The sequence below is a fragment of the Sceloporus occidentalis genome, unplaced genomic scaffold (assembly GCF_023333645.1).
Source record: "Sceloporus occidentalis isolate IW3139 unplaced genomic scaffold, rSceOcc1.0.p SCAF_143, whole genome shotgun sequence".
In the NCBI taxonomy this organism is placed as follows: domain Eukaryota; kingdom Metazoa; phylum Chordata; class Lepidosauria; order Squamata; family Phrynosomatidae; genus Sceloporus; species Sceloporus occidentalis.
The window spans coordinates 441,869-455,171 of NW_028317123.1; the positions used below are offsets into that span (position 1 = coordinate 441,869).

The window sequence follows — 13,303 nt, forward strand, 5'->3', positions numbered from 1 at the left end:
CTAAGCCAACCATATGGTGCAAAAGTAGGAAGAGATCTAAGGAAAGGCGGCGTGAGTTCATACAGCCCAGACAGTTCTTATATCTCGACATCTAGAGACAGACAGACAGACGTACGTGAGAAAGCATCAACACCGTCTCCATCCAGCAACCGCACCCCTACTTTTTATTTTTGATGAATTAAAACTAAGATGTTCTCGATACAGGAGGGGGAAAAAAAAAACCGAAAAAAAACAAAACTGTACATTCTTATCTCCGTTTCTCCTGCAGGCACGGGAAGAGTTATGTCCCCGGTGTCAAATGTTTAAGACACCTCGAACCCCCCCCACGCACAGACATGAAGCAATACAGGTCCCCCCCCCCCCATGATAACAGCAAACGGCATCCGTTAGCACAGCGAGCGATGTAGGTTAGGAAGCCTTCGTGTAACTTTGCATATCGCTAGAACTACAGCACGTCACGCAGCTACCGGGAAGAATCGGGGCCGTAGAAGAAGAAGCAGACACGGGCGTCCGGCGTGGTGCGGTTCACCAGGAGAAAGCGCGGGTGCAACATCCCGAGAGAGAGAAGGCGATCATCGTCACACGGGCCGTGCAAACACTTGCTACGCGGCAGGCGCTGGACGGTCCAGGCCCGGCCAGGAAGTACACGGAGAAGACGGGAGCCCGCGGAGAGACGCCGGGCTTAAGTTCCTTTGGGGGGTGTCCATTTTAGGCAGCTTGGGTCCATAATCTTATTGCTGTTGGCTCTCTTTGCTTCCTTAGCTGCCCATTCATCGATCAGATCCTGCGAGAGGGATACATGGTATATTTCCGATGGTTACTCTCTTCTCTATCTACCTGCACACACTTTAAGCGTGTTATTTAATGCTCATATGATGCTTTTTTTTTTTTTTTAACCATATTTAGCGGGGGGGGAGGGGAATAAATCTACATTAGTCTTGGTGCCCATCTGACTTTGCAAAAACATTTTTTTTTATATATTAAATCCCATTTTTAGATATTTTGGGTGCCATATTATTTGTCAGAAGCCCTGTATGCAGTTACCTGTCTCTTTAGTACCAGATGCTTTCCCTTCCAGTATTTGAGCATTTGCAAGGCCTGGAGCGTGCTGACAATGTCCACCGGGTTCACTGCCGTCTCTTGGCTTATTTCTGAAACGCAAGACGATCAGTATTATTATTAAACAGATATACACCGACCTAAATAACGGATGAGCAACTCGTCCAGCTGTCATTCCACTGGAGTGCGAGTAAAGACGAACGCGCCATATCGAGTCATTCAAATCCTACCACCCGCCAGGCTCAGCGACACGGAAGATTTCGCCCCACGTTGCCGACGGACGCCCAGCACGGACCAACAGTCACGTATGGATTACATACTGTCACAGTGCAAATACCGATTGCCAGACAGCCTTCAGGATTTGTTTATGACGTTACAATTCACCTTTGATGGAGATCTCCTTGCCCTGGAAGGTATGAAGATAGCGCAGGAGGACCTCCTTCCAGTAACTGCGGTAGCTGATGAGCCCAAGATCAGAGAGGGGACGCTCTGGAGAACCAACCTTCTCCTCAACCTTTGAGAGTAAGTAGCCTGCAAAAGACAGGAGAACACGTAACCGAGGCGTTTCCTCCTCTCTCGATGGCTTGGGAAAGTTTACTAAAGTTATTTAATGTACACTTTTTTTTTTTTTTTTTTTTACCATCCTCCATGATCAAGATCTGGAAGTATTGCTTCCCTTGAGATACTACGAGGAAGCTATGACAACTTCAACATGGCATTATGCAAATTATGCTCAACCAGGGACAGCAAAGCCATGCGTCTTCCCTTCTGCAAAATCAATCCAGCTCTGATGAAGCAAGGACGTACGTGAGGAAACAACCATGAAGAAGGACTACTCTGTTACTAACAAAGCACCAGACACAAGATAGACCCCCAAAAAAAAGAGACTTACTGAAATCTATCAGCATCTTTCCAAAACCCTGCCTCATGTACTGCGGCATTGTCAGGATACACGATACATTGTAGTTCAGGAAGGAGTTTTTCTCCTGAAAGAGGAAAAGAGAATACATGAGACATTCACGCTGAAATAAGGGAATAAGCGGAAATAAATTTAAAAAAAAAATGAATGTAATCACCGAATTAATTTGCATAATGATCATTTGTCTTCCCCCCCCCCCCTGAGGATTAGCACACAATGTAAAAACACACAGGGGCCAAGTTTTTGGCAGGCTGGTAACTGGAGGATCCGAGCTACGAGATGTTTCATCCACACCTTATCGGTCGGACAGGTGAGAACTATAAATGTCAGACCCAAACGTCGCAGTTTTAAAAAGCAACGTAGTCGATATCTTGTGAGATGTTACGTGTTCCTTCCTGCAGAACCGGCCGGCGACATTTTGCTTTACGGCGGCGCGGTACGTTATGGGCATCGGTGTCGTGCGTGGATATTGGCAACAATCAAAATACCTTGGAAAAGTAGCCAATGAGGTGGCAGCCGGTGTTGTCCGCCTCGGTCATGACGTAGAAGAGAAAAGGTTCCACGTCGTAGTAGAGCGTTTTGTGATCCAGGAAAAGCTTTGCTAGAAGGCACAGGTTTTGGCAGTAAATCTGAAAGCAGCGGACACGGGTTTAAAGTAGATAAAAGGTTCTGCGCATGAAGCGATACACGCGTCTCTAGATAACGGGGAAAGCAGGGGGGAAGATTTAGAGATTCTCCGCCATTACCTTGTTTTTCTTTCCATCCACTTCGAACACGGAAATAGATCCTTTGCGATAAATCTCATCACCCGGAGGATGCTTCCATACGCATTTGGCCTACAGAAGAAAGGCAGGCGACGGGTCAAGTTAATACAATTAAAAGGGTTAAATGCGACTGAGGTAGTCTATAGAGGCTGGCAAGGAAGGAAGCCACAAAAACAAAATGGCGGCAGGTGGCGCTTCGAGATGGTTCCAGTTTGGCGCCGGCCAGCATCAAACGGAGACTTTAGATGAAGCCCCTATAGACAGACCCAATCACACAGCTAGATGTGGATGTAATTTTAGGGGGTAATATATGTTGACGTTCGCATGGTCCGCGTCACCACTCTTAACTACATCCCACTGGCCATTGTGGCCTTTTGGAGGTGTGTGCAGATGGTAGCCGCTCACCATGTGCCTGCGCAGGATCGTTTGACTCTTCATGTACTTGAGGCAGAATTCACACATGTAGAGGCGACCTAGGCGGGCATACTCTTCCGGATAAGGCGAGTGATACCAAGTGTCCAGCTCATAGCGGCCAAAAATGATCGTTTTAATCATGTTGCTTCCTTCTGTGATTTGACCCTGGAGACGAAGCTTCTCCTAGAAGAGGACAGGCGTGTTTAGAACGACCCGGGAACAATGTTTCAGACAAAAATCATCCCTACGTTACACGCAGGTTTCACAAAATAAGTAAAATAGCCCGCTTTTAGACATTTTACTGATCTATGATCTATCTGATGTATCGTGCATGCGCAGACATCCGCAAGTTATGTATTTTTGGTTCTATTTCCGTTCGGTAAGAACCATTTCCTGCCGCAGAGAAGAGAATGACCTTTTATAGCAAGACGCCGAATTAATGTATATCCCTGCGATCAAATAATACAAAAAAATAAAACACAAGGGGTACAGAGCTTTATTACAAAAAAAAAAAAAAAAAAAAAGTCTTAAACGGTCAGGAAGTTATAACACCAAAGCGGCAGACTTTAAAGGATAATCCATGATTCATTGGATACATTTTTTTTTTAATTTTTAATTTATTTAAAAAAAATTTAATAAAGTAACGTAGGATGTAAAAAACAAACCGCAGAATAAAAAAAAAAACTGATAAAAATGCATTTCTTGTTTTTATTTCCAACCCCCCCAGTTATGCCCATTTCAGCCCAGGCTTGCCACACTGCCTCCCACATATGCCTTATATACCCCCAGATGTCACTCCGTCCTCCCCAGGTATGCCGTATACCCCCCTGATATGACATAGTGCACTCATAGGTTTGCAGACTCGTTCACAATACTTTTATAAATAAATACAGGGTTAATCTTCACTGCCCCCAGGATTTAGATTCCCCTCAGTTTGCCCCCCTTTACCTCTAACTACACCTTAAGTTAACTTTATTAAATTAACCCTCGGTCCTCAGCATTAAATTAACCCTGAAGAGAAGACCCCATTAACCACAACTGCCCCTAAATTAACCCTAAACACTCCATTAACTATAACCGCCCCTAAATTAACCCTAAACACCCCATCAACCACAACTGCCCCTAAATTAACCCCGAAGACCCCATCAACCACAACTGCCCCTAAATTAACCCTAAACACCCCATCAACCACAACTGCCCCTAAATTAACCCCGAAGACCCCATCAACCACAACTGCCCCTAAATTAACCCTAAACACCCCATCAACCACAACTGCCCCTAAATTAACCCTAAACACCCCATCAACCACAACTGCCCCTAAATTAACCCCGAAGACCCCATCAACCACAATTAACCCTAAACACCCCACTAACTATAACTGCCCCTAAATTAACCCTAAACACCCCATTAACTATAACTGCCCCTAACTTTCAGCAGCCCAAATATAAATTTTATACTCACCAGTTAGATGAGTTCTTGAGCCATGTAGACAGTATAAGAAATGGGTGGGGCCAACCGGCACTTTGACCCGCCCCTTTCTTTCTCCCTGTCCCTCCCAGCGGTCACTGCCGATTGGCCCCGCCCCCTTCTCACTGTCCCTCCTTGCAGCCAATCGGCAGTGACTGCAGGGAGGAACTGGAAGTAGGAGCTGCAGCTGTGAGTCAGACACTAAACGGATTATAAAACGAGGGGTATTTTTCAGAGCATTTGCTCTGAAAAAACCCTCACTTTATAAATCGATAAAAACCGATTCAACCAATCGATAAAAATCGTTGCCAACAGATTTCATTATTATCGATTTTATCGATTAGTTGTTGCAGCCCTAGAGATTAGGTTCACCTCAAGCATCGGGGAGATGCAGCAATTTGGGGCGAAAAATTTGAATAGCGATTTAGGTTCCTTCCCATAAGTAATCTATGGATACAAGGCTGGGAAAGACAGAAATAGATGACAGATCTGCGTAACCCGATTCCCGTTCCCCCCCCTGTAGCGAGGACTTAATAAGCGGGCATTTTCTTACCAGGTCTTCGGAGGCTCGTGCCTGTGCCCTCCGGAAGAGCTCCAGGTCATACTCGCTTGTGAGGTTCTCGAGAAGCGGTTCCCGTGTGTTTCCGTAAGTCTGTCTGTGCTCCTGAAAACAAAAAGGAAGGAAAGGTGAGAAAGCCCACCTGGGTGAAAGGCATCGGAGCTCGGGCACACGGCAGGCACATGCTTTATGCCCTCCTAAAACTAGCCCAATAGCTAAAAATGCTTTGATAATGAAGAATGTTTGTCTGGAGAAGTCTCATCCAGTTTAGAAGCGCGCTACCAAATGAGTTACATGGAATAGAGCTACTGCTTTTAGTACGGAAAATGAAAATACTAAAATGCATGAGTACTTCTATGGCCTTTTTTCGTAAGCTTTTTCTGGGGCCCTGGGCCTGTGTGTCTTGGTCCTGCAAAGGAAGAGAGGCATTAGTCTCATAACTAAGGTAACTAGCAAGTCATTTTATTCTAGGTGCCGCAACGCCTGAAATGTTTTAATCGCTGCACATCATAAAACAATCCGCGTCTCCAGGAACCTGGGAGGGAAGACAGGACTGGCAAAGGGAAGGCATAAGGAGAAAGAACTTCACGTTGGGGGCTTACAAGATATAGAACCGCATACCGCTTTAAAGGACTATTGGGTGATCACTTAATATTAGTTATTTTTTATATCCGATATGCAAACAGTGAGACGCGTCCAATAGCCTGACGGCAAAGACACGGCGGTTTTAGTTGCCAGAGCTTGGGACAACATGCCCATTAGAGCAGACAGGCCACTGGTCACCATCAGATCACTATTACAGCCATTTATTTTATGGACGGTCAGCCTCAATCAATCAGTCCCTTTTGTTACCATACCATATACTTCTCTTTCTGTTCTTTTGCCAAACCAGAGTTCCTCTTTTTTCGCAGCTCTGTCACTTTCTCTTTGTATCTCAGCTGTCGTTCCGTGGGTGCCTGGAAAATACAAGCACCTTACGGTGTCATTACACGGCTTATACGCTTCCCGCTAGAGTTACAGAGACGACGGCGATTCGAGGGAAACTTATTTTCATCGTTGTCTCTGCTGAACAAAGATTTGCCTCGGTCTCCTTTCTTCTCGGAGGTCAACTCCGGAGACAAAGATGAAGGGGGGGGGGGGGGGTGTTGCGTTTACCTGACATTTCCCGCAGATCGCACTCACCTGGTGTCTCGTGGCATGCCTGTTGTTCTCGTCCTGCCGGTGCGAAAGCATCCTGTCTTCTACCTGTTTGTCGCGGCTCTGTGCCCTTACCTGAAATTCGATAGTTCAGAAGATAAGACACCACGGCTAGATGGAGAAAACCTCTGCAGGTCGGGAAGGTCGGTAAGAAAAAAAAGTTAGCTTCTTTGACTTGTACTCACAGGGAGGTTCTGAGTTACCTTGCACTCGTCTGCCGAGAGGTTGTGGTAAAGGGGGCAGCCTGAAATTGAGAAGTGCCTCTCATGCTTCCCTGTAAGGTGACCTAGTGAAACAGTAAAAGGTTAAATTCTGTAGACATAGCCTTATCACCATTAAACAGATTTCTAGCGACCGAATCAACCGAGCGATCCGTGGTTTAGTAAACCAGTCCCGGAATATTTGCCCTTTGGCGACGTCCTATGTGCCAACATTGGCCACCGGCAAAGGACCTGCTAACGGGTTTTTAGGAAGGGACTAGGGGAAGAAACCTGCAAGAATCACTCATTAACATGAATGTCTCCGAGCTTCTGTATCGAAGGATCTCTAAAAGGCTAGGCTTTAGTAAACGCTACTGGAGCGTACATTGATCGAAACGACTTCACTTTCAATCTTGGCTCAGCAAGGGCTCCGCCATTCAATTCCTGACTGCCTTACTTAGGAAGGAAAAAAGTGTTTTCTAAGCCGGTTTATTACCTAGCGAGTTGCAGCCAGGCGTGGGACACTTCATGTTAAAATTGTAGCTCTCGTGGAATCGTCTGCGTTTGGGCCGGTGGGAGAGGTCGCTCCCGGAGTCTTTTAGAGACATGTCCTTGGCTAGACTCTCGTCGTGAGACGCATTGGGGCTGGAAATGTCTATGTCGGATTCGGACGACGGCGCGTTCCCGGTCGGGGTTCGAGGAGGCGACTCGTCGTGATCTGCGTTTTTACCGTCTGCGGAGAGAAAAAGGACAGCAGACTTAGCATTGCAACTTGCTGGGGGGGGTAAAAGCTAAGCACACAGAGAAAGCTCTACTCTACAGCTAAACAGACAGCCAGCGTGCATCTACTATGACGAGAGAGAGAGAGCGTGTCCGGCAGCTTTTTTCGGAAGCTCGGCGGCACCCCCGTACCTCTGTCACAAAAGTCCGCGGCTTGCTCCGTTTCCGATCCCGATGAGCGGGTCTGTCGGAGTGGGTATTTTTTCGGAGTCACGGGGGTGGGCTGCTGCTGGCTGCGGGTCACCCTCCGAGTGGAGTAGGCCGGCTCCTCTGCACCAAACGATTGCAGATTGCCGACCGGGCTGGAATCTGGTTTAATACAAACCACAGTTTCACTCGCCGACACATTGGTGGCCTGCCGTCAAAGCAGTAGCAGCGCTCCGCGGCCACAAGTCAGGGCGAAAGCGTCGTTCTAGCATTCTCTGAAGCGACAGCCATGCAGGAGAACGTATATACGGGTTAGCGTACGGCACCTTTACCAGCGGTGATAAGGGTAAGGGGGTTCTTGGCGTTAATAGGATAACATTTTCAGACTTCAGAGTTAACGCTTGTGATTAAACTACGCTCGTTCCAAAAAACAGTGCATGAGAGTTAATTGGGTTATTTTACACGCACGTTACTTCTCTGAAACCGATGATATCCGCTGTACATAACACCCAACGTTACTCTCCGTAATCTGGATAGCATCACATGCGAACGCCGTAACATTTACTCCTCCGTGTATCTTATCCGGTAATTGGTTATATTTTATGTATGTGATTTATACCGCCGGACAGCTTGGAACATTACTTTATAGCACCGATAACCATCTATTCCACACAAAGAAGTCGTTCTGCGCATTATAATGACTCTTAAAAAGGTATAATAAACCCTGCGGGCGATTGGCGGAGTGCGGAGGTTTCACCCGACATCCTACAAACGAATAACCGAGGCTGTTCCAAACGGTCCAAACCACTCAAGAATATACCCGTTATCTACACAATAAACACAAGCAGTCTGCGATAGCGATAAGCAGAGAACCGGCCTTCTGGAGAACCAGAAAATCTATAATGTCTTAGACTGGGGAAAAAAAAAGGCTTTTTATACAAACTGCTGCACATTTATCTCCAGAAAAAGGCAGCCCTCAATAAATACAGAGCATCGGCAATCGCCTCAAATACCCGGCACTCACATCACTTTAGCGTATGAATGGTTGATGTGATATCGAACGCACCGGAGAACAAGTCAGCACCCCAAAGACCGCCAGACAGATACCAGCGATTCAGTTGAAATGTAACTTAAAATTTAAGCCCCTCTCACATCAGAAAAATCCCACCTCCGCCATGAGACAGCCGCACACCCGGCCATCCCAAACAGCTGATCTATTATAAAGATCTTCTCTCAGTCCCTCGAACAAATATCCACATACGGATGATGTTTATTGGATGGATTCACACAAACATCTCCTACGGGAGGATCAAAGCTCAGCGACTCGTGACCATTCATTTCCAAGGCACAGGTGTCGATTGCCTATACGGCGCCGGGCTTGATACTGTCCAGGCGCATGCATAAAAACCCATCAACCAGCGCAGAGCTGGGACAACGGGACCGGCAGGGTGTTCTGTGGGCTCTCTAAAATTAGAGAATCATTTATACCTGCAAAAGAAGACACCAAGAAAGAGTCCAGCCTAAAAGCTTAAGAGACACGGTAGTTTCCGGAGCCACCAAGTTGCAGACACGGTTCCAGAGCTTTGCACTACACGCGGCTCTAGAACGGTCAAGGAAGCCATGGCGATATTCGATGACCAACGTAACGGAATCCACTTCATTCATTTCGGAGATGCAGAAATCAATAGCAATAATACAGCACACAAGCCATGGCTGCCTCGCTCCTAGGATTTGCGGATACCTGCTAAGAGGTCTATTCACCAAGCCTAGAGTCTGCGGGATTTCATGGTTCTTAATGAAGGGGTGAGCGGTCTCTACACTATCAGAGATGCTTACTGTGGATGGCCCTTAAACAGCAAAGTCAGGGAGCCAATGTTAAAAACCACTGAAAACTCACAGATGAGACAAAGGAAGTTACGGGTTTCTATTTTTTTTTTTAAATGTTTAGACCACTTATTACAAATGCAAGATTAGGTACACGTGACTAGTAGAACGCTTTCCTCTCTATCACAAGCATTAAAACCACGAAACAGCTGCGATGTTTATTTTGTGTTAACACTTAAAATTACTGGTTATTGTGACGTTTCACTTTGAGGCAAATACACATGTTCCGGGCATCTGGATCAGAGCGTGAACCCCGGCATGCATTATGTGGAAAGGCACTCACCCTGCGAGCTCTGGCTGAGTCTGGCCGTGGAGCGGGTGATGCGCGCTGGACCGCGGGAGTTACCGTCACTCTCTGAGCTGTCTGTGTGTTCCATGTCTGTAGAGAAATCAGAATCTTCCGTCCCATCCGAACTGCTTCCTGCATTCCTCTGCGGTGCAACAAACACGCGTTAATAGAGCGGCGGGCGCCTCGGAAAACCCAACTCTTTGATAGATACACTGTAAGGAGCTGTCATTTAGAACTGTAGCCCCCTACGTTGTGTCAAAGTGAAATATTACGTAGGGACTTTAATTGTGTCTTCTCCATTGCTCGATGCAGGGCCGGGTGACCGTTGTCAGTGTACATGAACGGAACTGGGCATGACGGCTTCACACAGCACCGAGATCATATATATACCCAGAGGGCTCAGGAGGACCACAAATCAAATGTGTAAATCCATAAAAAGAGCACGTTATATATATATATATATTTTACACATGCGGTTTAATTAGTGCAGTATATGCACCTGCAGCTACCCCAGTGTTCTGAGCGCGCTCCTTGTGCACTAGTGGAGGCGCATGCAATTGTAATCCTGCGCTGTTGCATACAGTTACCCGTTAGCTAGACTCCCACCTATACACTCGCTAGCACAACGTACGGGTAAAACTATTCAGTCTATGGGGGAAGTTATGCAAAAAGTGGCCATATCACCATGGTAACCAATGGAGCGTTTAGATGCCTGAACTATTATCTTTGTGGTCATGTATAACTTGACCCCCCCACCCAGACTAGTGCACTTTAAATTATATATGAAAATGTACTTTCTCAAGTACCCAAAACTAGCATTTAAAACACAAATATATATATATATATATATATATATATATATATATATATATATATATTTATTATTATTTGCATTATTTTTTTTCCTGGAAATTTTTATTCAGGAAATAACGTTGACAGAGGCACCGATGTCTTTCATACAAATACGTTTAACGCTTCCAAATTTCTAACACAGCAAACAGTTCCTCTGGATCCGCAGAATACGGTCCTGCCTTTCGGAGACTTCTTAATACCCAAAAACGAAGGTTTCAAACGCACGCGTTCTAGCTTCTAAGACCCTCGGCGTTCCCCGCTCCGCTTTTCATCTTACTGCTGGATGAAATGTCAGAAACGGTTTTGGTTTTTTCATAACCAAGTCTCATTCCCGGGCTGCCTCATTCCCAGAGCAGGTACCCTGCGCACAACGACAGAAAGAGGGACAATGTGTCCTTTCCGAGAGATTCATCCACATCTCACATCGGTGCGTCGGGCGACAGCCACACGTTGCCTGCTCGCAAAAGAGAAAGCCAACAGCTTTTGCAGAATCCCTTGCATCCCTAAGGGGGGGGGGGCACTCGGCAATTTAAAGCGCACCTGTCAATCAGAAATGACCAATATGACTTCCACCTGCGCACTGCGCCAGCCTATTGGCTAGAATTTGTATAGGTGAAAAGACATTTTAATCCCCTTCCGTTATCTCTATACTAGCATTTTTGCCGTTCCAGCCGCTTTTTCTTTCTAAATTCACACCGTAAGCACCGATTAAAAACAAGCCAAAGCATATGCGAAGCAGGGGTAGACGAAGAGCCCAGGCCCGTCACAAGTCTTGCGGAAGCCATTGTTGCTTATGGGGCCATTCAGTCAAATGTCATAGAAACACAGAATCCGCTCGGAGATCAGACCCATTCGGTGCAACTAATCTGCCCGTTTTTCCTGCGGCAAAGACTCAAACCTAAGCCCCATTTGCGACCAGATAGGACCAGTGACATAGCTGGTACGTCATGTGCAAAGAAAATGCCCCTACAATTGTGGCAATCCCGGGGGCACAGCTGCCTGGAAGTCCTGGGAAACCAGCAACACAGACCCCAGCCTTTGATGGCTCCTATAGGCAGCTTCAAGGAAGAGGGTTGACAGTTTATTTGGTTACCGACACGAGCGTAGAGACCAGCCCTGACCCTCCACTCCATAAGAGCGATCCTGCAGCACTACCCCTCAATCCCAAGATCGTGTCAATGGTGTGATCAGAGCATTTTAGGGTTTAATCAGTCCTTGAGTCTTAGATACAGGAGCCATATGCCAACCCCACACACCTTTATATTCCCTCTACCACTTCTGCTGGGAGGTCTCACTCTTCTACCACCATGCCAGTTAAGTAAAACCTCTTTTACATTATAGCTACATGTCTTTAAAGAACTTTAGCGCCTTTCCGTGACGCAAAATACCGCATTTACACGTAAGCTGTTGGCTATAATATAGAGTAGAGAATACAAATCAAACACAGCGTGTCATCAATGTAATCATTTTAAAAAAAATCATGCACCCTTGAAACCCATTTTACGGATGGATGCTGTTACCCCAGTCCACCAACATTTGAAGTTCCTGACCACAGATAACTGTTTTGGGGCATCAGAGAGCTGATGCGTTACTGATATTCATGCCACTGTGTAACCTACCGCTGGCTATTTTTGTAGAACATTATTGTTTACATGATGTTGATTTATAAACCTGTTTCCACGTGTTTTTTGTACATTTAGTGACTTTTTGGGCTGTAGAAAAGAGGGCCAAGCATCTAAGTCCAAAAGAGGGACTGCCTCTACTAAACAGAGAGACTTGGGTGAGGCTGCTGGTCCGCAGGTGACGTAAGATAAGGGGAGCTAGAAGGAAATGGAAGGCAGAAAGAAAAAGAAGCGAATACACTAATAAAGTTTACTATACGAGGAAAAGCATAGGAAGCCATAACAGCACCACACTCTGGACAGGTTATCTCCACGCTTGTTTTCACCACGCCCACACAAGACATAGCGAATAACACAGTCAAACATGCATGCGGACTGACGTTTCAGCCAATCGCTAAACTCGTGGGCGGGGCCACCACGATGAACACCACAGTATAATAGGCTAATAATTCGATATATAACCCCGGTAGCCAATCACTGACGCCCAATGGGCGGGAGCACGAAGTTATTGGCGCCACAGTGTATCAATGAGGGGCACAACAAGCTGAAGGCGCGAGCTCTGAGCGACAAAGCAAGCATCCTATCAGTAGCGACATTTGGTGCTCACCAGCCAATCAGCTTTCAGATTGATCAGAATTCACCCAATTACGAGGCACCATGGGCTCACCGACAGCAGGCCTTGTTTTGATTGCGTTTCTGACATTTGGAGTTTTATTGCAGAAAACAAACTTTGCTTCACCCTGCCGCGTGCAAAGGTCTCCGCCACCATCTCCGTGTGCGCACAGCGCTGTGATACGAAGCGAACACCCGTAGCCCGCTTGGTTACCCCCCGCTACCCCTTCTTCCCACGTTTCCCCGCGCTTCTCACCTTCCTCCGGTGCATCGCTTGGTGCTCCGGCCCACCCTCGCTGCTCCCTTCTTGGGGGCCCAGTTCCGCTATTTTCGCAGCGCGGGCTCCGTCCGGCACCGTCTCCGGGTAACGGGAGCCTCGCGCGCAGGCGCGACCCTGCCTGCCTGACTAGCTCGCGCCTGGACACGCCCTTTTCGCGCCGGGCCACAGTGCTCCGCTTCGCGCGCCTCCGCTTACCTTACGGCAGCTATTGTAGAATGGACTAACTGGGTGCGCATGCGCAGTGATACGTACCATTGG

At 46.9% G+C, this 13,303-nt stretch overlaps 1 protein-coding gene across 6 annotated transcripts; it reads right to left on the minus strand.

Annotated features, from left to right (window-relative positions):
- Positions 1-682: 682 nt before the first annotated feature.
- LOC149280926 (histone acetyltransferase KAT7-like) lies at positions 683-13,036 on the minus strand. 6 transcript variants are annotated; one of them, XM_089499865.1, is made up of 15 exons: positions 13,022-13,036; positions 9,674-9,821; positions 7,492-7,668; positions 7,076-7,312; positions 6,583-6,665; positions 6,365-6,454; positions 6,040-6,138; positions 5,177-5,287; positions 3,148-3,339; positions 2,725-2,814; positions 2,467-2,607; positions 1,952-2,045; positions 1,444-1,590; positions 1,045-1,151; positions 683-784 (listed from the first exon to the last, which is right to left on the minus strand). In XM_089499865.1, the coding sequence occupies exons 1-15, from the start codon at positions 13,034-13,036 to the stop codon at positions 683-685; spliced, it is 1,833 nt and encodes a 610-aa protein (XP_089355991.1). The 6 variants fall into 6 exon arrangements, with proteins under 6 accessions (XP_089355991.1, XP_089355993.1, XP_089355992.1 ...); XM_089499867.1 differs by lacking the exon at positions 7,076-7,312; XM_089499866.1 differs by lacking the exon at positions 6,365-6,454.
- Between the last annotated feature and the right edge of the window lie 267 nt (positions 13,037-13,303).

Bases quoted from the DNA above. Each gene is read 5' to 3' on its own strand.
- LOC149280926 (XM_089499865.1), bottom strand. The intron at 6,139-6,364 runs GTGAGTGCGATC...TGTATTTTCCAG, and splicing joins GGCATGCCACGAGACACCAG to GCACCCACGGAACGACAGCT. The intron at 1,152-1,443 runs GTGAATTGTAAC...CTTGCGTTTCAG, and splicing joins CAAGGAGATCTCCATCAAAG to AAATAAGCCAAGAGACGGCA.